The sequence below is a fragment of the Uloborus diversus genome, unplaced genomic scaffold (assembly GCF_026930045.1).
Source record: "Uloborus diversus isolate 005 unplaced genomic scaffold, Udiv.v.3.1 scaffold_634, whole genome shotgun sequence".
NCBI classification, from domain to species: Eukaryota; Metazoa; Arthropoda; class Arachnida; order Araneae; family Uloboridae; genus Uloborus; species Uloborus diversus.
In genome coordinates this window covers 69,593-93,315 of record NW_026558829.1, presented here as the reverse complement: position 1 = coordinate 93,315, position 23,723 = coordinate 69,593, and the positions used below count along the sequence as shown (strand labels likewise).

The following is a 23,723-nucleotide window of genomic DNA, read 5'->3' as shown; positions in this document are numbered from 1 at the left end:
ACACTGGAAGTGGAGTTGTTGTTAAGTTTAGAGATGAAGAAATATCTCTTAAACGTAGAAACACTGATTACTGCTCCGTGTTTTGCTCCGAATTGATCGCCATTGACATGGCCCTGGATTATATTGCTGAGCAACGTTTCCCTAGAGAGACATGGATCCTACCAGACAGCCGCAGTTCAATCCAATACTTGCAAAATTGGAGAATCATTGCAGATCAAAAGGGAATAAAAATTGTTAAAAAACTCAAGAGTCTGTCCAGTTCTTGTGACCTCCATTTACAATGGATTCCATCTCATGTGAATTTGAGACGTAACGATATTGCGGATGGACTGGCGAAAGAGGGCTCTACTATGACTCAGAATAGTGGGGATCCTCTGACGTACCTTGAACTACTATAAACAGCTAAAGCTACTGTTTATAGTTTATACTACTATAAACAGCTCTTGGAGACGTCCTCCTGAGCATCCATGGTATTTTTGCGAGGGTCCTGGTAATTCTCTTGGATTTGAGGGTGACAGGAGAGAGCAAACTGCTTTGGCTCGCCTGAGCACAGGTCATCTAAAAACCCTCAGATTTTCCCATGGTAATAGGACTTTCCCAATTTGCACCAAATGTCATACTGAAGAGATCACTGCACAACATCTTATTTTTTTTGTGTTGGTTTGGTACGCGAGGATCTACTGAAGAGACCTGCTTCTGTCTTGAAGTTGATTAAGGCGAACAATCTCATTGATCTGATCTGATTCAGAACAGAGAGATAAGCAAGAAGAAGAAGAAAAGTTTGAGTATGTAAGTACCTTATGTATTGAATATGTGACGGTTCTATCTGGTTTTAACAAACTTGAGTTGTTTGTTATGTCAAAAAACTGACCGTTAAAAACACCAAAAACTTGTTTACTGAGCTATTGCAATAAAATTATGTCGCTCAAGATATCCACTTTTGTATATTAGTTGTTTTTTTGCTCACTTAAGGGGTTAAAGGACCTCAAAAATTATGAAACGATTAAAAAAAATTTTATCGCTTATTTCAAAACTAAAAACTATTCTGAACACAGGGGAAAAGTTCCATTGCTTTAGTTCAAATATTTAAAAAGTTATGCGCGGTTTTAGGCCATGCTCGCTATGCGTTCTTATGCAAAAGAAAAACTTTAAATTGCTTTTTCTCGATGATGGTTTTTTGTGTTTTCACGTCATTAGAATCCCCAAGGATTTTTTTTCTATTAAAGATGCAGCTTTCAAGTAATACTTTTTGCAATTGGGATAACATATATGACAAAACTGTGCATTGGATAAGCATTTTATAAATGACTCAAATGTTTAGAGCATGTTAAGCTTTTAAAAACCAAATTATTTTAAAAAAAAAACTTTGATTTTTTACATAATTAATCACAGAAAATTTTCTAATAAACTCATAAGCAAATGAATGCACAGATTTTTTAGAGATGATTATAGTGATCGTTTAGCAAACAACTTTTTTAAATTAGTGCAAAAATAAAAAAGCCTTAAAAAATTTTTAAAAATTGCAATTTTCCTCAATGTTTTGAATTTAAAAAAAAAGTAAGCAATATTTTTAAATTTTGAAAATAAATTATTGATTAAGAAATAAGCATGCATGTTATGGTTTCAAAGAAATATAAAATTTACTTAAATTTAAAAAAAATGTTTGAAAGGTACTTTGACCACTTAACTAGTCAAACTTTTATCTGGAGAAGAGGAATGTGGGGCAAAGTGAAATAGTTAGGATGACTGAACTTCTTCAAAATGAACAAATTGGGCATTTAGGAATGAAGGCTCTCACGGCCGGTGTCAATAATGTTGTAAGATTCGTGCTGTTGTGAAGTGGTCTGAGTGTTGTTACTCCACACGTTTCGGCCGCACCTGCGGCGGCCATCTACAGTGTTAGCCAGGGAAGGGACTTCCTAGCAACTGGTGCAGATATCGAAATGTTGTCACTATTTATGTGGGAAGAGATAGCTCCCCTATTCGTTCTGGGCCAGGATTGGCTGATGAACGTTCCTCCTCGTTTCCAATTGGCTGAAACTTGAGCCCTCTTCATTCTGGTTGGGGATTGGCTGCTGGGCGTCCGTCGCTGTTTCTGATTGGCCAGAAGTATCTCTCGGGATAATCCGTCAAAGTGTAGCATGCCAGAGTTTGTTGATCTTAATTCCTTCTTCCTTTTTGCTAAAATTGTTGGGATGTTCGAAATTTTTGATGGTTTCTCTGTTTAACTTGGCATAATAGTGGGAAGTCCTTGAAAGTATTTTGGTTTCTTTGAATTTAATGTCATAGGTGCCATCACTAAAAGCGACAGCGGATTTCTCAGTTTGGCCCAGACGGCAATTCTTTGGTGTTCTTTTACTCTTGGGTTAACGCTTCTTTTCGTTGTTCCGATGTAGGCCGATCCGCAGGAACATGGGATCTTGTAAACTCCTGCAGCAGACAAAGGGTCTCTCTCATTTTTCACTGATCGTAGTAAGTCGCTGATTCGATGGGCAGGCTTGAAATCAGTCTTGATGTTGTGTTTCCGCAGCAGTCTTTCAATTCTGTTGGTGAAGTCCTCAACCTGGGGGAGGTAGGCAGTAGATTTGACCGGTTCTTCTTCAGGTGTTCGTCTTTCCACTTTGGGGTGGAAAGCTCTTTTGATTTCTTGCTTCAATCAAATCGTATACGGAAATTGTGCAGCTAGCGATCTGTATACGGATCGCTATCTACCAGGGGTAGTCCAGAGGAGGCGCTGCATGCCCTGAGATCACGCAAACGATAATTTTCCGATTTAAAATTTTTGTTCTATTAGGCATAGCAGTGCTTTTTAATATTTTCCCGGTGATTTTACACCTTTTTTTTTTTTAATTCGAAGGAACTTCATGGGTATTTTTCACGGGCTTTCGAATGGGACCTGAATCAAAGAAATCGGATAATTATATTGGGTAGCAAGAGCCCTTTAATGCCATTTTCGGGACTTAAAATTAAAATTCGAACGGTTCGGTTCTTTTTTGGCGTTTGAAAACCCACCTACGTTCCTTCTCGGGTGCAAAAGTAACTTCCTGCCAAATTTGGTCCAGATCCGACGAAAACTGTGGATTTGTTTAGGTAACATATAAACACACACACACACATATATATATACATAAATATACACACATATTCCTTGTTTTATTTATGTATATTTTGTTTGCTTATTTCTTTTTTCTTGTAATAAAATTGTTCAGTAACCGTAACGAAAATTTTAAGATGAAATATTTGTGTGAAATTACATCCAAGTTTTGTACGACAACAGCAGTCCAAATACAAATCACAGAATAAACACAATAATCGATTTTTCTACACAGGAACTTAAGTTTTTTCCCTATTCTCAACTGCCAGGGATAAAAACAGCCCGAAATCAAAAAAGAGGAAAAATTGCGAGACTTAAAATTTGAATATATATATATATATATATATAAATATATATATATATATATATATATATATATATATATATATATATATATATATATATATATTACGCGAAATTACATTGATACTATACTGTCTTTTAAATATTAACAGATAAATGTTTTTTATTTATTTATTTTTGTTGTTTTTTTTTACTAGTAGAAATGCTAACAAATGAATAAATAAAATAAGCTTGCATTTATTTAAGATTTTAACACATATATCAATTCCATTTACCACTTTCAATTTCCCATAGCCCGCAAATCAGGTGAATTTAAAACTTTATAATGTGACATCTAGTGCTATACAACTTCCACATAATTAAACACTTAATACAAGCTGAATCATTGGACACCATAATTACAAAATGACATTATCAGAGTGGCTAACCTTGAAGAAACAATTTGAGGAGCATTTTGAAATTTTGGGGAGCACCTGGGTACATTCTATGAAAATCATTAAAAAACTAAACCCAATCTAAAACTTTTTAAGCTCTGATGGTCATTTTAAACGCTAGCATAAAAATTAACGATTATTTTGAAATTGATAAAAAAAGTGTTGAACACTATGTCATGATTTGAGAATATAAGCATCTTTAATTTCCTATATTTACATGTGTGTCATAATAAAATAGCACCGTATAGTTAAAATAAATTTGAATTTATTAAGATCTTCAAGAGCTGTATCTTTGGTAAGCGTGATAAGCATTAAAACTAGATTCGAAGAACGATTTTGGCTTAAATTAGATATTGGCTTAAATTAACTCGAATGGAATAGGATAAACATCTTTGAATGGGCGTGGCAGTCTTCATAAAAAAAAAAAATAAATAAAGTATAAGAAGGGTTGAAAATATTAGTCTACAAAAAGGTATTAATGACTAAGCAGTAGAATGGCATAGCAGATAAAAATGAGAGTGTTACAAAAGCGGATGCAATCGGATTTCAAAAGCTACATCTAAGGATTGCATCCACCGTCACCCTCCAGCATTTCCACCTCCACTCCTAATTCATCCTCTTCACCAACAGCAAAAAGTTCCTTACTTCTTTCCACTCAAGAAAGAACGTGTGCCTTAGCAAGAATCCTGATGGGAAGGTCGGGGCAGAAGGAAGGTGAGGGGGAATGTGCGATCGCCGGAAAGTGGCTGTGAAATGGGCGTGGCAAAACAATGAGCGTACAAGTCTTCAGCAAAAAATAACGAGAAGGGTTGAAAATAATAGTCTACAAAAAGTTTTAAAGGTTTAAGTGATGGGATGGACTAGTAGACAAAAATGAGCGAGTGTTATGGAAGCAGATGCAATCGGATTTCGAAATGCATAAGAGCTGACGCTTTCTGCGTCATTTTCGAGCCATTTCCTTTCTACACCCACGAAACGAAGTTCCTTTCTTCTTTCTACCTAAGAAAGAACACATGAGTCAGCAAAAATCCTGACGAGGCGATCGCGATCGATCGCTTGAAAATGCTTGGCGGCCGGGAAATGAAAAAAAGAAAAAAATAAATAAAATAAAAAAGCGGAAAATCGCGGATTTGTTACATTATTGATGCCCTTAGTTGACTGTGTAAGTGGAATTTTATAAATAGCTTTTTTTTAGTTGAACAAAATGTATCGGTATCATAATTTTAACATTTCTCATGTTATATTACACAGTGTATCTTTCTGTAAGTTAGCTACCATCTCTCAATCAGAGATGAAAATACGAACTTGTTAACTTTATGGGGGTGCTAAAGCTACACTTTTAGTTTGAGATGAATTTTCCTTTTATTTTACGTAACACAACTTTTTTTTTTCTTTTGAGCAGTTATTGAACAACTATAGTTTATTTACTGCTATTACATAGTTCAATTACGAGAATTTTACACAATCAAGTATTTGTTCCAAATTCCATTCAAACTTTCGAAAAAATCAATCAACAATTTCATTTTTGAAATAATAAATAATAATATTATTTCCTGTGAAGCAGGTTACAGATTATTCCACTAAATATCTTTTGTAAATTTAAAATTTAGTTGCAGTCTCCGTTGGGTTCGAAAATCGAAAAGAAATTTTGAGGAAGTATAAAAAGCGCAATCGATTAGAGATAAAATTTCGATAGAGTTCGGATATGTGAGATGGGGTGTAATCTCTAAGTTTGGCATTGGGCCAAACTTAGAAGGGCCAAACTTAGAAGTTAATCCGGCCCTGACCATGTAACCAAAATATCGCCATCAGAAGAATCTTTAAAACTTTTGTTAAAATGTAAAATAATCCGCTAACTAAATTAGGCAAATCTATTAACAGCACAAAAACGTCCATTAATTTCTCTTTGCGCACAATTTCAAACACTCACCAAGTTTAACAACTTACTTCGGATTCATTTCGGATGAAAATAATGTTTAGCATCATTTTATGGTGAGCAAAAATACGTCGATATTTGGCGTTGGTAACATTTCAAGTCGCAACAAGAACTCACAATAGTTGAAATTTTAAAAAACAACTAAGACAAGCATAGTGGGAACAACGGCGGCAACATTTTTTAAAACCGTTTGTATTTATAGAAAAAGTTTTAGACTATATTCACAAAAAAAATTAACTGATAAATCTTTTTAAACAGACATTCTTGCCAACTTTTGAAGAAAAAAAAAAGGAGATTCCACTAGAGGTACGTATAGGTGATTCACCAGCGACATATTTCACAACAAAATTATTAAATTATGCTTTTAAATAACATGAATACTAAATTTAAAGTGAAATGGGGATTTTTTGCAGATCTAAGCTAATTGGTAGCAGCAAGAAAAAAAATCCTGCAAAGGAAAAACCAAATAATGAGAGAATTTGCTTAAAGTTTGGTACATTCCATAGTCTGTACCTAAAAGGTCGCTACAAAAATTTAATTACTTATATCCAAAAAAAATCAATACTTTATGAAAATAAAATATAAAATGAGTAGGTATGGGGTAGTACATGTCAAAATAACTTCAAACTTACAAAATAATTGAAACATTTTCAAGATGCAAAGGGATTGAAATCTGCTGCAACTTTTGGCAAAGCACATGTTTTGTTGAACATGCAATATGGGAAGCTTCCAAAAATAAATTTTTACTCGATGAGTTATCAGTTGGAAAAATTCTTTTTCCTTGACCTTGGTGGATGACAAGAAAAGGGCGCCATCTATTGAGAAGAAACTGAAACTTCTTACATAAGGGGACTTCTTACAAAAACGGGAGAAAATGGTAAAAAACAGGAAATAGGGAGATGGAAGCAAAAAACGGGAGTCTCCCGTTAAAAACAGTAGAGTTGGCAAGTATGACAGGTGAAATTTCATATTTTGGAAAGTCTTCAAATTTTTATAGGCTTAAATGTCGTGATTTCGTTTCTAACTGAATACTATTTCGTTCTTTATACTCATTGCTATTTTACTTTTATGGGTAAGGAAGAAGCTCGATTTTTAATCACATCAAAGCTGGGTGTTTTGAGTTCTTTCAGTTAAAGCAAGAAACGCGAATGAATGTAGCGATTATTTCTCACAATTATTACTGACCCAGGCAACGCCGGATACTTTTGCCAGTTATTAATTTTGGAAGTTTATAAATTTTGGGCATTGATTTTTGAATTTCAATTTAAAATAATTATAAAATTCCCTGCATTTTCCAAGCTTTTAAAGATTTTTTTAAAATTCCCTGATTTTTAATGATTTTTGAATTCCCAGTATTTTTCTTGTTTTTTCAGGTTCCCCTGTGGCGTGGCAACCCTACAAAATTAAGTTATCCGATACTTTGGCTAAGCGACCGATATATTTGTTGTTTTTTTTTTTTTAAATCACACATGGTCTGTGCCAAATGCTCCGGTTTCAGACCAATTCCCGGTGTCCCGGACGGCTTACTCCACCTCCCAGTAAAACACAAATTTGATTACAGATGATCAAAGAAGTCTAAATATATTGTCAGCCTCGCTTCATCGGGTAACGGATAAACGAATACCCCGCTCATACGAATGAAATCTCCCAGAACCGAATATTTCCCCAAAAGTGTAATGTTAAATATCCCTGCTCAATCGAATTATTTCCCCAGATAATCAAATAATTGTGATCAGCTTCCTCATATATTTTTGCTGAGAAAAGTTTTGAATACGTTCAAAATAAATTTAAAAAATAATTCGAATTTTGACATCTTGAATTCAAATTATGTTTTCTGCAATCACGAGCGTGTCAGGCGCATGTCTGTGTATGTACACGCTCGTGTGTATGTGTGTAGGCGTTCGTGTGTGTATATGTAGGCGCGTGTGTATGTGTATGTACGCGCATGTATGTAAGCATTAATGAATGTGTAGGCATACGTGTGTGCAGACAAATATGTGTATGTAAGATTGTGTGTGTTTGTGGATGTATGTGTGCATGTGTGTGTAGGCATATGTGTGTGCAGACGTGTATGTGTATGTAGGCTTGTGTGTGTGCAGACGTGTATGTGTATGTAGGCTTGTGTGTGTTTGTATATGTATGTGTGCATGTGTGCAGGCATGTGTGTGTATGTATGCTCGCTAGAGGAGCAGCATCGGGATGAGCTGGTCGACTTGGTGCTGCAGAGGAAGGCGGGGGGGGGGGGAGGGAATAAAATCATAGGAACGTCATTCAAAGGTCAAGTGAGAACAATAAGCATTTTGTGATTGCTCAATAAGAGCAATTATTGACGTAAAAATTTAAATTAGTATTTTTCGGCAGACAACGGGCGGGAAAAACAACATTCATATTCCATCAAAGCATTTCCATTATTCTATCTAGTTTCTTTTATAGTTGCCATTACCAAAAGACAGTCGATAATTAAGTTTTAAAAAACACAACGAAATATAAACATTGCCAGACGATAAAAAATTGATAAATATCAAGTAAAACACGGTAATTGAAGTTAGAAATGAGTTCTCAAAATACCTTGAGCAAGGAATCCACTATTATGGACTTTCTCAAAAAAAAAAAAAAAAAAAAAAAAAAATATATATTTATATATATATATATATATATATATATATATATATATATATATATATATATATATATATATATATATGAACTGAAAAAAAGTGGCAAAATGAAGATTTAATACCTCAAATAGTAAGTTAGATGTTTATAATTTTCATACATACTTGTATTATATATATTTAATTATTATACTCTTTTGTTGATTACTTAGCTAATTTAAAACTCTGTTATCAATAGCATTTTTTCTTCATTTGCTAATAGATATTGATTTCTTATAATGTTTTAAGACAAAAATTGTCAACCAGGAAAGGTAAATAAAATTTTCTGCTTAATCGAATAACAATTCTTGGAACTGATGGTATTCTTTTAAGCGGGGCCGACACTAATTAACTGTGAAGGATTGCTTAAAATAATAAATTTGTCATTTCCGTAACTCAGAGCCAGACTGATGAAGTCCAAAAATTGCGATTTTCTCTTTATTAGTGCATTGCATGTTGAATCTTAATCCCCATCGTGCCATGTAGTGATGTGGATCGGGTAAGTACCCAGCGGGTAGGTAAATATTTTTTGGGTATTTACCCAAGGCCAGGGTAAATACCCAAAAACTGGGTATTTTACAAAAAAATGCAAAACTGAATGGGATTTTTTTTTTAAAGCTAAATATGAAATACTTCGTAAAACTGATACATACATATGTATTGCACAGTTTATAATATTTTTTATAGAAAATTATAATATATTTTTCTTTTCAATGTCATAATTGGAGAAGTATAAGCAATTCAATGATAAACTTCAGGAATTCAATATCACAAACTAGGTTAGTCATGCCCAAAATGAAAAAAAAAAAAGGGAGCATGAGGGATGTTTGGAAGAATAAACTGAGAAGTTATTAAGACTATGATGTTATTTATTTATTTTATTGCTGTTTACGTGATAACGTGGCAAATATAGAAATAGTTTTCACATTAACATTCTGCAAAAGATATAGGTAAATAAATGGTAATAATAAATTGAGCAAGATTTCGTTACATTTTGATGTCATGCAAGGACATATTACTGGTTTATAAAAGACTAGGACCTTAAAAATTGATGTTTGCTTTTTTTGTAACCAGTTAAGCTTTTTACTTTTTTAAGAATGGCTTTTTTATATCTGAAATCCGGGTATCAACATTGATTAGGCATATCCAACACATTTAATGTGAATATCATATTAGATTGCTAAGTTGTTTCTCACAATAATTCTTTAAATATGGAATCAAAATACAATTTTTGGGCAAAAATATATTGTTTTGTATATGGTTGGTTATATATATATATACATAGTGGAATACATACAGAAAAGCATTTTAGTTGAATATAAATTTTTGAAATAAATACCCAGGTAAATACCCATTTTGGATATTTACCTGGGTTACCCAGGGTATTTACCCCAAAAAATAAATACCCGGGTATTTCACATCACGTGCCCCCTCATATATGTCTGCAAGAATAATACTTTAAAAATATCATTGAACAAGTTTTTTCTGCTTAACAAATTACAAAATTATGTATGATATCTTAAGCAAACAAAATTGTCATTACCATTTCAAAGTATTATTTTAAAGTATGAAGCATCACATGCAGGACAACGTCGCATTCATTGTACAAGCTATGAAAGAGTACATTAAATGAAAATAAAAGTGAATGTTCAATTACTTAACTAAAAATTATCTAATTGATTGAGGATTTTTTCTTTTTTTTTGAAGCTACAAATTTTATTTTGACAAACGAGGGTCGAATACACGAGGTTCTACTGTTTCTCGATTCCTAAATGAACATTAAGAGTAAGTACACGAAATACACTGCCAGCTCGGTCATTTCCAGCCGAGGACTGCAGTTTCGTGCTCATTAGCACTCATCGGCCCGGCATAGGAAAGCGACTGAGCCGCAGATGGAAAATCTCTTGAAGAAGCCAAGAGTGGCAAACAAACTGGTAGCTAATGCAGAATTAGTACAGACCAGACAAGTGACCAAAGCAATGGCTCGGTTCAGTAACTTACTAAATATACCATGTCTTGCCTTCAATCTTCGATTTGAACCGAACCATTGCTTCGGTCACTCGTCTGGTCTGTACTGATTCTGCATTAGCTACCAGTTTGTTTGCCACTCTTGGCTTCCTCAAGAGATTTTCCATCTGCGGCTCAGTCGCTCTCCTATGCCGGGCTGATGAGTGCTAATAAGCACGAAACTGCAGTCCTCGGCTGGAAATGACCGAGCTGGCGGTGTTATTTCGTGTACTTACTCTTAATGTTCATTTAGAAATCGAGGAACAGTTGAACCTCGTGTATTCGACCCTCGTTTGTCAAAATAAAATTTGTAGCTTCCCAAAAAACCCGATCAGGTAGGTAATTTTTAGTTAAGTAATTGAACATTCACTTTTATTTTGATTTAATGTACTCTTGCATAGCTTGTACAATGAATGCGACGTTGTCCTGCATGTGATGCTTCAAACATTTCTTTAAAATAATACTTTGAAATGGTAATGACGATTTTTTTTTTGCTTAAGATATCATACATAATTTTGTAATTTGTTAAGCAGAAAAAACTTGTTCAATGATATTTTTGAGGTATTATTTTTGCAGACATATATGAGACGTCACGTGTGGGACAAAGTGACTTTTCCATGGAAAGGCCATAATGGGACCTTAAATCCAAAATGCGGGGGACCGTGACCTTTTCGGATTTTCGATTACAACTCAAAATATTATAAAACTCTCCTGTGGTGTGGTATTAGTCGGTTCGGTTCAAATCGAAGATTGAAGGCAAGACATGGTATATTCAGTAAGTTACTGAACCGAACCATTGCTTCGGTCACTCGTCTGGTCTGTACTGATTCTGCATTAGCTACCAGTTTGTTTGCCACTCTTGGCTTCCTCGAGAGATTTTCCATCTGCGGCTCAGTCGCTTTCCTATGCCGGGCTGATGAGTGCTAATAAGCACGAAACAGCAGTCCTCTGCTGGAAATGACTGAGCTGGCTGTGTATTCCATGTATTTCTGCTTTAGCCCTGCCGAACGGGCGGTAATTAATTGAATTAAGAGTAAGTGTTACGAGTAACACTCTTGTGTTATTCGTAAATAATCAATAAACATCATTTCGATCATTGCATTTTAATCTTCCATTTAAATGAAACATTAGAAAAAGAGCATACATGATGACAAGGGGAAGTGAAACAACAATAGTAAACAATGTCAAGCACTAATTAGCACATGGATTGGACGTTCAGTTATCAATGTTAATAAGAGATATATGAAATCGTACCCTAGTGCACCTCAACCTTCTAATTTTTAAATGGGGGGGGGGGGTGAATAAAGGGTTCTCTTCTTAAAGGGGCATGCTTTGAAATGGGGGGGGGGGGGTTGGTGAATAAAGGGTTCTCTTCTTAAAGGGGTATGATTTGAAATGGGGGGGTTGAATAAAGGGTTCTCTTCTTAAAGGGGTATGATTCGAAATGGGGGGTGGGTTTGGTGAATAAAGGGTTCTCTTCTTAAAGGGGCATGATTTGAAATGGGGGGGGGGTGAATAAAGGGTTCTCTTCTTAAAGGGGTATGATTTGAAATGGGGGGTGGTGAATAAAGGGTTCTCTTCTTAAAGGGGTATGATTTGAAATGGGGGGGGGGGTTGGTGAATAAAGGGTTCTCTTCTTAAAGTGGTATGATTTGAAATGGGGGGGGGGTTGGTGAATAAAGGGTTCTCTTCTTAAAGGGGTATGATTTGAAAGGGGGGGTTGGTGAATAAAGGGTTCTCTTCTTAAAGTGGTATGATTTGAAATGGGGGGGTTGAATAAAAGGTTCTCTTCTTAAAGGGGTATGATTCGAAATGGGGGGGTGGGTTTGGTGAATAAAGGGTTCTCTTCTTAAAGGGGCATGATTTGAAATGGGGGGGGGTTGAATAAAGGGTTCTCTTCTTAAAGGGGTATGATTCGAAATGGGGGGGTGGGGAATAAAGGGGAATGATTCGAAATGGGGGGGGGTTGTGAATAAAGGGTTCTCTTCTTAAAGGGGTACGATTTGAAAAGTTAATTTTGGGACTAAGATTTTTATTTAAAAAAAAAAAACGACTCTGCCTGTCCTATGAAACAGTTCACTATAAAAAACTAGTATGTTGTGGCCATCACGAAACTTTCTTCTATATTTTTCTTTTTTTTTTTTTTCTGATCCCTCCCCATGCTTGACGAGAAAGCAATATTCCCAACAAAAACAAAATTACACATGCAAAAACTTGACGACCATCCCAATGTCTGAATTATTGCAAAAGCAAAGCAAAGAGCGAAAATTGAGAGTTATTTTAAAAGCCTTGCTTGAATTAATTACAAATATTTTATTTGTTAACAAACATAAGATGGCAACAGTTAAAAATTTTAATTCATTGAGATAATATTTCCGATCATTTCCATTCAATTAAAATCACGAGAAATACGCAGACGACAATCTATTACGATTTATCTTTCTTATTGTTGCATTAATAAAGCTATTTTTATTCGCAAAAAAAAAAAAAAAAAAAAAACACCTCTTGGAGCGATCGGCGTCAAAATTGAACCAAAGCCTGTTTACATATGGATTCACATATATTCCAAATTTCAACCAGAATGTAGCATTACTTCTTGAGATAGGGCACTCACAATGGAAAAAAAGAACGGGCGATTGCGCTACCCCCTTTTTAGCTGTTGACACCAAAAGAAAATCAGCTCTTATACCCACTAAGGGCTACTTGCCGATAAATTTTTCTTTCATTCCGTTCATTATTTCTTGAGATACAGCAGTCACAATTGACGACAAAAAACGTTCTATAGCTCAACCCCCGTTTGAGCTATTGACACCAAAATTGAATCAGCATCTGTTCCTGTTAATACCAACATATGGACCAAATTTTGTTTGATTCCTCCAGTTACTTCCTGAGGAATAGCAAGCATGCATAACTCGAAAAACGTCCCATTGCTATACCCCCCTTGGAGGAATTCGCGCCAAAAACTAATGGGCACAAGTTCACATAGGGGCACATACGTGTACTAAATTTCGTTCGATTTCATGCGGTAGTTTTTGTTGTAGAGCGGCCACAAAAAACTGGTCACACACAGACGTGACACACATACACACACACACACACATACACACACACATACAGACAGACAGACATTTTCCAAAAATGGTCGAAATGGACTCAGCACACCTCAAAACGTTCGTATCCGTCAAAATTCGAAATTCGAAAATTTGCACGAATCCAATACTTTCTTCTATATATTAGATATAGAAGAAAGTAAAAAAAGAGGTCAAGTAGACAGTCCTGTATCTATATCCAGTTCATGAGAAAATTGGTGAGGAATCTGAAAGTCATAGCCGAGCGATTCGGAAAAACGTTGTTTAGATGAAATCACCACTTACTTGTTTTGATGAATATGTAAAGATTTCGAAATTTTGACTGCAGCAATTTAAAGTTCTCTCTCGACATTCAATTCCGGAAACTAAGAGAACAAACATTATTCTTGGGCGGAATTTCAATCCGCGTTCAATTTCTCAACATATCAAATACAGCCAGAGTTGGCAAAAACCCGGGTTTTTTTAAAAAAGCCCATGAACCCAGGGTTTTTTGGGTTTTTTTAAATAAAACCCAAAAAACCCAACTAAAGCTGGGTTTTTTTGTCTTTTTTTAGGGGAAAGGTGGGGTACTCATAGCATATTGTAGCATAAGTATATGGACAAAGCACAAAAATTGTCTTGATAAAAAAAGCTGGAAAATTCAGCGTTTTCTGAAGAAAGGTATAAAAGACGACAAAATTCAAGAATGGTGAAGTTTCAGATTTTTTTAGTTTCCATGATTACCAACAGTTAAAGCAAAGTTACTTCTTGAGTGATAAAATCTATTGTTTATTTGTTCGTTTTTAATTTCGACATTGGAACTGATGTGATATACCCCACCCTTGGCGACTTTTTCCTGTTGGCGCCAAGAATGCGTCGCCAAGAAAACGATGTATGACGACATATGTCATACATCGTTCTTAGCGATGCTTTTTTAGCGCCAACAGGAAAAAATCAGATAAAAAAACATGATCAAAGCACTTCAGAACACAATATGTATAAAAACAACATAAAAGCACAACAAAAAACATGACGAATATATGCTTCAAAAATGTACAGGGTTTTTTGTAAACATATTAAAATACAATGAAATAAATTATTGTATTAATTACAAGTCGAAATTAATTTTTTTTTCATCATTTCTCCGGGATACGAGCCCTCGGTCTCATGAGCCGAGGTCTCATTACGAAAGTACAATGAGACCTCTGGCTCGCCAGTTATCCCTCCGACTGTTAATATACATTACAGTCGGAGTATGGTCACAGTTATGCATATTTTCATGGAGACACCCAAGGGTGGCTCCTTCCGTTCAGTGTACAATAATGACACAGTTTTAAGTGTGAAATATGCACCATTATTGTGCAGATTTATTAATAAAATTCAGCATTTTTAAGAGTACAACCGAAACAACTTTCAATTGTTAACATAAAATTCAGTACCTAAAGGAGGCACGTTAATGTCTAAATAATTCGTGGCATCGATAAGAATTAACTTTTAGAACAAAATAACCGTACTATTTCTGTAAAATTAATTTACATACAGTAAAAATAAAGTTAAAAACTACAAGAACCCCTCAAGGATTTGCAAAAACAAAGAATTTTGGAAGTGAGAGGTTTTTTTTTGAATTCTAAAATAAAGAACTTACCTTTTTATATGGTAAAAATATTCACACTCAGTCTAAAACAATACATCATCTGACAATGGCGCGTTACAGATACACACCACGTTGGAGTTAACTTTTAATTAACCTTCAAGTTTGAAGAAACTGGCATTTTCTATTGTTTTTACTTCAAAACACAACTACTGAATTTAAACTAACACAAAATAAGCATTCCTGTAAGGTATATTGCACGAAACAACACCACGTATCTCTCCTGCGTGAAACCCAAACAACCCAAATAAACAAGTTTGAACAGATCTGTAAGATTGCCTTCGGGTTGCTAAACACAGGTTAGTTTGGCCAGGGATGCCATGCATAAAAAAGTATCGCCTCATTGGCGAGAAAAATATCTCAATTTTGTGCAAAAAAATCGAATGTCGCCAAATGGGGGGGGGGGGGGGGGTATATCACATCTGTACCGAAATAGGTTATATACGGAGAGAAAGAGTTTTTAAAATTAACGTACAGCCGTAAATCCATAGAATTGATCCTGGCCCCACTAAATACTTACGGGCCGTGGCAATTGCTCAAATCCATGGCAACAAAGAGGGCGCTACAGTGCACCCCTGTTTCCAATGCTTTGCCATTGATTGGTGGATGCAGGGGTGCGAAGTGGCGCCTCTTGTGGTCAAAATGGGCGACGTCCAATCAAAAATATAAACAAACTTTGAGACATTGATAATGATTGGTGGATGTATGACACCATAGACTAATAATAAGAGTAGACCGAGCTATGGCAACCCTTTTGCTGCTCATAAACCAAATCATGTGACTGGTGGATATCCTAGCAACAGCGGGCGTTGATCGTAGCAGACGATCAACGTTCGCGAGAAATAAAATAAATAGAATTGATGGAACACGGAAGAATGATCTTTTTCGGAGTCCGATTTGTCAATTTGCTATTCTAAGTTGTAAATATTTTGTTAATATAGTGAGTTTTTCGTCTAGATCGTATTGTGCATTTTCTTTAGTCAATTTCAATAGTTCTATAAGCAATTAAAGGTGCAAGCGCTTAAAAAAGAATCAGCAAACAGTAAGATTTTTACCTACAATTTCAATTTAAGATACCGATTAGTAAATTTTTGCGTTAACGCAAAACGTTTACGCCAATACGTTCACGCCAACGCTGACGTAGGAGTTCCATATGAAATAAAAGTGACTGAAAACTGTGATCAAAAACTAATTGCTAATGTCAAAATAATGCATAACTAAAAGAAAAACAGTTCAATCTCTGCACCTAGAAAAAAATTTTAATGAAAACACATTAGGTCTTAAAATACATGTCGAGTGCCAAACTATAGATAATGTTGCCATCTAGCAACCATGCCGCCAAAGTTTTCGCCAAGCCTTCCACCAGTCACATGCTGTATCCATGAACCCATTTTGTTCATCAGCAAGTCTGCAAAAGCTCGATCTACTCTTATTATTAGTCTATGCATGAGACGGATTGAAACGTTGACAATGATTGGTGGATGCATCAGTTTTACACAGAAAAGTCAAAAATTGTCAAAGCCTGTTAAGCGCCAGCGCCATCTAGTGGGGACACGAATTGACTTACGGCTATAATACGGCGGTCTTTGAATAGCGGTGTTCAAAGAAGAAAGCGTCTTCCCTCGCAAAATTTTTGCAACAACTAGTAGTTTTAAAAATGGAAAATCCGGCGATCTCGGGTAAAGTTAGGGGTAGGAGAGGTTGACATTTTATGAATTTCCTAGGAAACTTTCTTGGAAATCTTTTGAAATTGAAGTGCTAGAATTGAAGCTAAGATGATATTTTATAACCGAGTACAAGAGGGGTGGTAGGGGGGGGATCCAGGCCGTTCTATGTAATTTTCAAATCAAAGTCCGATAAAAGCAATTGCAGGACATCGTTCGATGAAGTTGAAAGATGAATGGGATTTGCCACGCTTCCTCTGTGTCTACTTTAAAAATGAGTTTAAAATGAAATCGTTGACCTTGTTTGATAATAAGGAGAACAGTTTACATTTCGAGACTCTTCCACGGAAATTTTTCAAAACTTAAATTCCGAGACAATTATTTTACACGAGCTTTAATGACGTGGAGAGAGAAGGATTGGGAGTAAACTGCCAGAAAATTTTGAAATATAAGTCTAAAAAAACAAAAAAAAAAAACAGATTGAAGGTAATCTTATGTAACAAGGGAAATGTTCCCCAAAATGTTCAAATTGCAGTCCTTTTAACGAACATTTAGACGATTTTTACTCATGTGGTGGGGAAAAGTAAGCACTTCCCCGGGGATTGCTCAAAAATTGAACTCTAAAAATTCAATTATATGCTTTTGATAAAGTTGGGGTTTGAGACTCTTAAACGGGTTATTTTCAAAATCAAACTTTAAAAAGAAATTGTAGACCATTTTTGATGACATTCGGGAAAGGATTGAGGAACAGAGACTCTCCCCCAGAAAGTTTTCGAAATTGCACTTCTGAAAATGAAATGCTAGAAGATTTTAGATGATGACGGGGATAGGTGGATTTGTGGACTCTCTCCCGAAAAGTTGGGAGAATAAACTAAACTCAATCTTTAAGGACGTTGAGGGGAACAGGGGAGCTGGTCCACGAGGAAGCTGCAACCCCCATAGCCCTCATCTGCTTCGCCACTGAACTAATTTGCCGAATTCTTCACCACATAAACAGCATATAAACCACATATTTCAGAAACATCATTTTTTAAAAAGAATATCAGGACTTACTTCAGAGTGAGCCACCGTTTAGAATGAATGGAAAGTTCAATAACAACACCCATTTCGATCCTGTTGCTTGTCAAACAAACACGAAAAAAAGCTTTTTGTCTAAAATGTTTCCAATTTTGGGTTCAGAATACGAAAAGAAGACATCAAAATTTCATGCTCAACTCTTCAAATGCAGCATTTATCAATTTATACCGGTAAACAATCTTATTTTAATTCCTCCCTTTGGAAAGTAAACAACGCATTTTTCTGACGGTACGGTTGCAGTTAAATAGCAGAGATTCTCGGACGACGGACGGAGGAGAGGAGTGCAGTACTCATCTGGAGGAAAAACTATTCGTAAAGCGCACTGACCCATCTGACAAACTGAAGTGCCATCTTCCACAGTAATTCAAGCTGTAAATTTTTCAAGCGGCTCAAATACTGTTTGGGCCGTGGTAGCCTGATCGGTAGGGCATTGGACTCGGGGCCGGAGGGGCTCGGGTTCGATCCCCGCTGGTCGAAGACCCACCGTCGTCATTAAAGGGGACTGGGCGACGTTAAATAGGCTCGTGGTCTCAATGTCCTCCAAGTGAAACGATACCTCTGGGGGTGCTAGTACCAGGTAGCTATTAGCTCTTGGACTAGTTCTAAATTCTCATTAACTGTTCGATCCGGTGATAGTGCTGTCATCTGTCGGTATATAAAATAATGGAGGCAAGGCACTTAGTATGCAGTCCTCGACATAAATACAGTTGTAGTCAGTTGTGACTCTTGAATAGAATAGAATAGAATGTAAATTTTTCAAGCGGCTCAAATACTGTTTGATCATCGATTCCATGGAAAGGCTAATATCCGGTTTACAGGCGGAAATGGACGTATCTATTAGTTTATAGGGATGTTAGTTGGTTTGTTTCGGATGGGCACTTTTGCCTCTCTATTATTCAGTCTTAGTTTTGTACAAATGAAAATTTGCCTTTTTAAATCTAAAGTATATTCGATCCATATTCTCACGGCAAATATTAATTGATTTATTTATTCACTACAAAGTTTTGAGCTTACCATTTTGCTTTTACGTTCCTGAACGAAATAAAAATCATTTTTTTTAACATTAATTTACATCCCTGAGATTCGAGTTCAGAGGTGAGAATTCCCAGTAACTTCACTCAGTTTTTAAGACAAAATCTATCTTCTTGCATTTCGTCAAAAATCTCACAACTTCTTTATGGCTGAAAACGAACAAGGGGGTTTTTGTTTTCAGAGCCCCCTTGTATCTTGGGAAGTAAATTGTGATCTCATCACTGCCACAGAATATTAAAAAAACTTAACGTACTTAAACAATTAGTATTTGAGGCACCTGTGAAAGAAATTATAAATAAATAAATATATACTTTCAATTAAAGAAGTTGTCAAGCAACACAAACAGTCACACCAGGTGTGTGACATGCCACGGAGGTGAGAATTCACATGATGTGCTCCAAACATACATTTAAATATAAATTGTTATTAAAAAACTGTTGGCAGGTTGCTGGTAGGTTTAAATAAATATATTTTTGATGAACTTAAAAGACGTTATTAAATGAATTGTTTCAAGTTTTTACTGCAGTTTAAATCGTTTGACTGAAAAGTTACACTTTTTGAAGAATGACCCTTATATTTTATTATTTTCAAGTAATGTGGTTACTTTCTGTGAAATGAACGAAAATCTAAAAACTTTGATGTTGTCCCATCATCAATCATGACGTGTCCAAAAATTAGCATTTTCAGAAAAAATAAAACGGGCTACTTTGTTGGTTTCTATATCATGCTACAATTATGAAAAAAAAATGCATTCCATGAAAAAGCATTGAATACTTTGTTAAATTAGTAAATATTTTAATATGGGTTTGACCACATTTTTGAAAAAATTATTCTGTATCAAAATGTTTAAAAAGAACTAGATTGCAATCATACTGATGAAGATTCTGTTTTTATTACTATTTATTTCCAGTGGACATAACACATATAAAAGAAATAGTAAGAAAAAAAACTGATATCTTGTCAGCAAGTCCTTTACTGATGTTGAGAAATGCCCCCTCCCCCCTTAGGATATTTAATATCAAGCAGAGTAACTTGGCAGCTAATCAACTGTAAGTATTTGCTCCAACTCGATTCTATTAGCTAGATATATCATTGCAATTTAGAAAAAGGTGAAATAGCACAGGGGTGCCCATCTCCTCCACGAGAAAAAGCGTTGCCACCTCTCCCAAGTATCACAAATATCCCCCAAAATCAGAAGCCCTCCAATGTGAGAAAAATACCCCTTAACAACCCCCCCCTAAAAATTTCATTAGCGGTGTCTGCGCCATGCCCTTCCCCCATAGGTATGGCACCACTGATTAGCATTCATTAACATTGAAACTGCAGAAAGGAACCACAAGAAAAAAAAGTCATGAAAACAAATATTTATTTAAAACTTTCATGCCAATCATTTTAAGTCACGTTTACTCTTTCAAAAATCCCGAACAAAATTTCTTGTTGTAAGAAATATAAAAATCCGCATTTTTTTTTTTTTTTTGGAAAACTTATTGGAAAGCGAAACATGTTTAATATCTGAAATTGAAAACTGAATCTAAACGCACTGCAGCTATTGGAATTATACTTTTTTTTTTTTCAGAATTACATATGTTTGCTGTTATTATTTATTTTCTTTTTTCATATGTATTGTGCGAATTTTGTAAGTTATTAAGTACTTTATTTTATTTACAAATTTCAAGAAATAAAGAAGTTTATAATGAAAGTTGACTGTAAAATTCAATGCATGTTCCATGCTAAATTGAAAATTTCAGTTCCGAAATAATATTTCCCCCGTGTAAGGCTTCCAGTTATAAATATTAATTTAATCAAGGTTTAAATTTTGCTGAGATGCAAAGAGTGACATTAAACGCACTTTTTTTTTTGTCCTCCCTACCCCCTCAAAAAAAGAAAAGAAAAGAAAAGAAACAAATCCCTCCTCCTCCTGCAGTTTTCAGAAAAAGGCACAAGGAACCCATCGAAGTTGAACGGCAATAAATAACATTATCGCATTTCACCAAGCGCACATGTCTCTTTCGCACTTTGCCACATTGTCTTTTGACTGTGGCGAAAATAAGACGGGTTTTAGACGAGGCATTAAACCCCACTTTTGCCGGACAATCTGATTGGCTACTCAGAGTAGGTGGGGTTGCTTTCAAAATTTCCGGCAAAAGTGGACTGGCGATATGGCGCGGCGGATGATGAATGCTTGGCGACACGATTTCAGTTGTTCATCAAAGCAATAGTGTTTGATAAACAGCTACAGTATACGGCTCTGCCTAATGGATCCCGAAAATAAATGCGATATATGCGGCAAAGCCTTTAAATTGCGGCGAAATTTGTATGAACATCAAAGGAAGGTGCATAAAGTAGACGTCGTAACTAAACATAAAATTTTCTGTCCGATCTGCCAGAAGGTAAACTCTACTACTGCCAAGCTGCGGGACCACGTGCGTGATGAGCACGACATTGACGTACAATCTGAAGTGATGGTTTTCGAAAACTTTAATAGTGAGTAATACTGCATTCCCTTAATCCTTGCTGTCCTGTTTTAACAATTCTAAAACTCAATGAAATGCCGATGCTTAAACTATCATATTATTTCTCAGTGCCGGATCTAGAGGGGAAGGGGGTGCAACCCCTGGGTTGTTGCCTCAGGCCGGCATTTTAGGGGGCGAGGGGGGACTGTAAATTTTCCTTAATCAAAATTGGTGTACCGTAAGATTTCTCTCTCTCTCTCTTCCTTTGTTCAAACGTTTCTATTGGAAATTGACTTCACATATTACTTTTGTTTCATATTATTGTTGTGTTCAAAAGTGTATGGACTGGGGGAAATCTTTTAGTTCTTGTTCTATCCTACCGGTGACTTACTTTTTAAAATGTTTGCCCGTTAGCCATAAAAATGTAATGCTAGAAGAATAAAATCAAACCACCTCTCATATTTATTCATTATTGTCATCTGCTACGTACCCCAAGTAGGGTTTAGGGAACTGGGTGTTTGTGCAGTGAGGAATTTTATGGGCTCCCCTAGACATTAATCAATTAAAATGGATAAAATATGCTGATAAGATTATATGGTGGTTACCACTGAAATGAATTCAGTTTGTGCTAAACAGTTATGATTCGTAAAGCAACAATTTCGATATAGCTGGATTTCGTCTGTTATTTTAGGATTTGATTCATTAACGTGGTTGATTCAATTAACTAGTGATTCAACTAAGTTAAGCCCGCTGTAGTTTACTTCTGCATTTGAGTATTGAGTTATTGTTTTGAAGATTGTTTATCAGAATTTCATGATTAACCAGTGGCTAAAGCCTCCCTGTCCCCTCATTTGGACAATCAGGTGAAGGCAGTTGCAAGGTAATTTGAAAACGTAATGTAATTATAAATTATGCATGAAATTTGCTTTTTTCCTACAAAATACATTGGGTGCATACCTTTTGCCCTCCTAGGAAATGTTTAAATGATGGGTCTGCCCCCCCTCCCCCTCTTGTCTTTTCTCTACCTGTAACCACACAGAGAAAGGAAACATACTCCCTTCCATGGGGAGTCTACACTGAAAAAAATTTGAAATGACGATTGGCCTCCAATGACTTTTGGAAGTATAGAATTGAATCGTTGATTAGGATTGACAAAATTCTAAACAAGTTAATTTTATCAAAATAATAGGCTCGCCCTCGCTCGCTTTGCTCTCCAACCTAAAAAAGTATTGCATAATTTTATTATACTTACCTAGTAAAGAGATGTGTGCTTTCGCTATATAAGTAAACCCTTGTTTTATTTTTATACTGTTTATTAAAAATGGTTTAGGTCTAAATAGCAATACTGTTGCACAATTAAGTGAAGAAATAATTTTTGTGGAATAACAAATTCAATAGGCTAAGCAATTGTAAATGATCTAAACCTGGAATATTGACAATCACCAGTAAATGTCGCCAATTGACGCAAGAAAATCATCACCCACTATTTGCAGTGAATGTTGATTCTTCAAATTCAATGTTTCATAATATGTTTTCAGTAACTTGTACTTTCCTGTATTCATGGTGTATTTTTTAAATACAGCTTTTATAGAATGGAAGGAACAATTAGAAAAAAAAGAAAATGTTCTCTTCAGACTACAGAGAAGCTCAACTACCAAAGCTGGAAAGAAAACTTACTATGCATGTCATCGATCGAATTTTAACATCAAGGGTAATAATGCAGCGCCGTCGATGCGAGAGACAAAGGTGCAAGGAAGTTGCAAAATTAATGGGTACTGCACTGCAGCACTTGATTGCTGTGAAGCGGATATTATTACAGTTACGTACTTCAAAACTCATGTAGGGCATGATATTGAGCTGAAACATTTGCCTCTTCATAAGTTAGATAAAAAGCCTTTAATAGGTAAGAGAATATTGTGCATTAGTAAACTAATTACTTAGTCTTTTTTTTTTATTGTTTGTATTTTAAAAACCCTGTTGACCTCCCCCCCCTTTGTAGTCAATTAAATTCCATAGAGTTCATTGTGTTTATTTAGTGGTGAACAGCAGTTGATAACTTTCTGGCAACCTGATTCTTTACTTTCAGTGGTCTACCTTTTCCATGAACATGGTTTATACCAGCAGTTCTCACCCTGGGGAGTGCTGCTGGTTATAACTAATTTACTCAATGTTTAGTTACATGTAAACAAATTTTGAAATTAACAAAGATCCACTGGTCCCGGACCACCTAATCAGAACAGGGGACCCTCCTGCGTGAAGGAAAGTCCCAGACCACTAAAATGTCCATTGGGCCAGTAGTATATAAATTTTTAGTAGTCCATTGGACCAGTGAAGTTAATTGCTTGCATGT

At 35.5% G+C, this 23,723-nt stretch overlaps 1 protein-coding gene across 1 annotated transcript in view; it reads right to left on the bottom strand.

Annotated features, from left to right (window-relative positions):
* Positions 1-17,917, bottom strand: part of LOC129233696 (zinc finger protein 782-like) — a 29,006-nt gene extending 11,089 nt beyond the window's left edge. The window contains exon 1 of the mRNA XM_054867673.1: positions 17,865-17,917. Coding sequence (XP_054723648.1) covers positions 17,865-17,917 — 53 coding nt within the window. The remainder of the gene's footprint in view (positions 1-17,864) is intronic.
* Between the last annotated feature and the right edge of the window lie 5,806 nt (positions 17,918-23,723).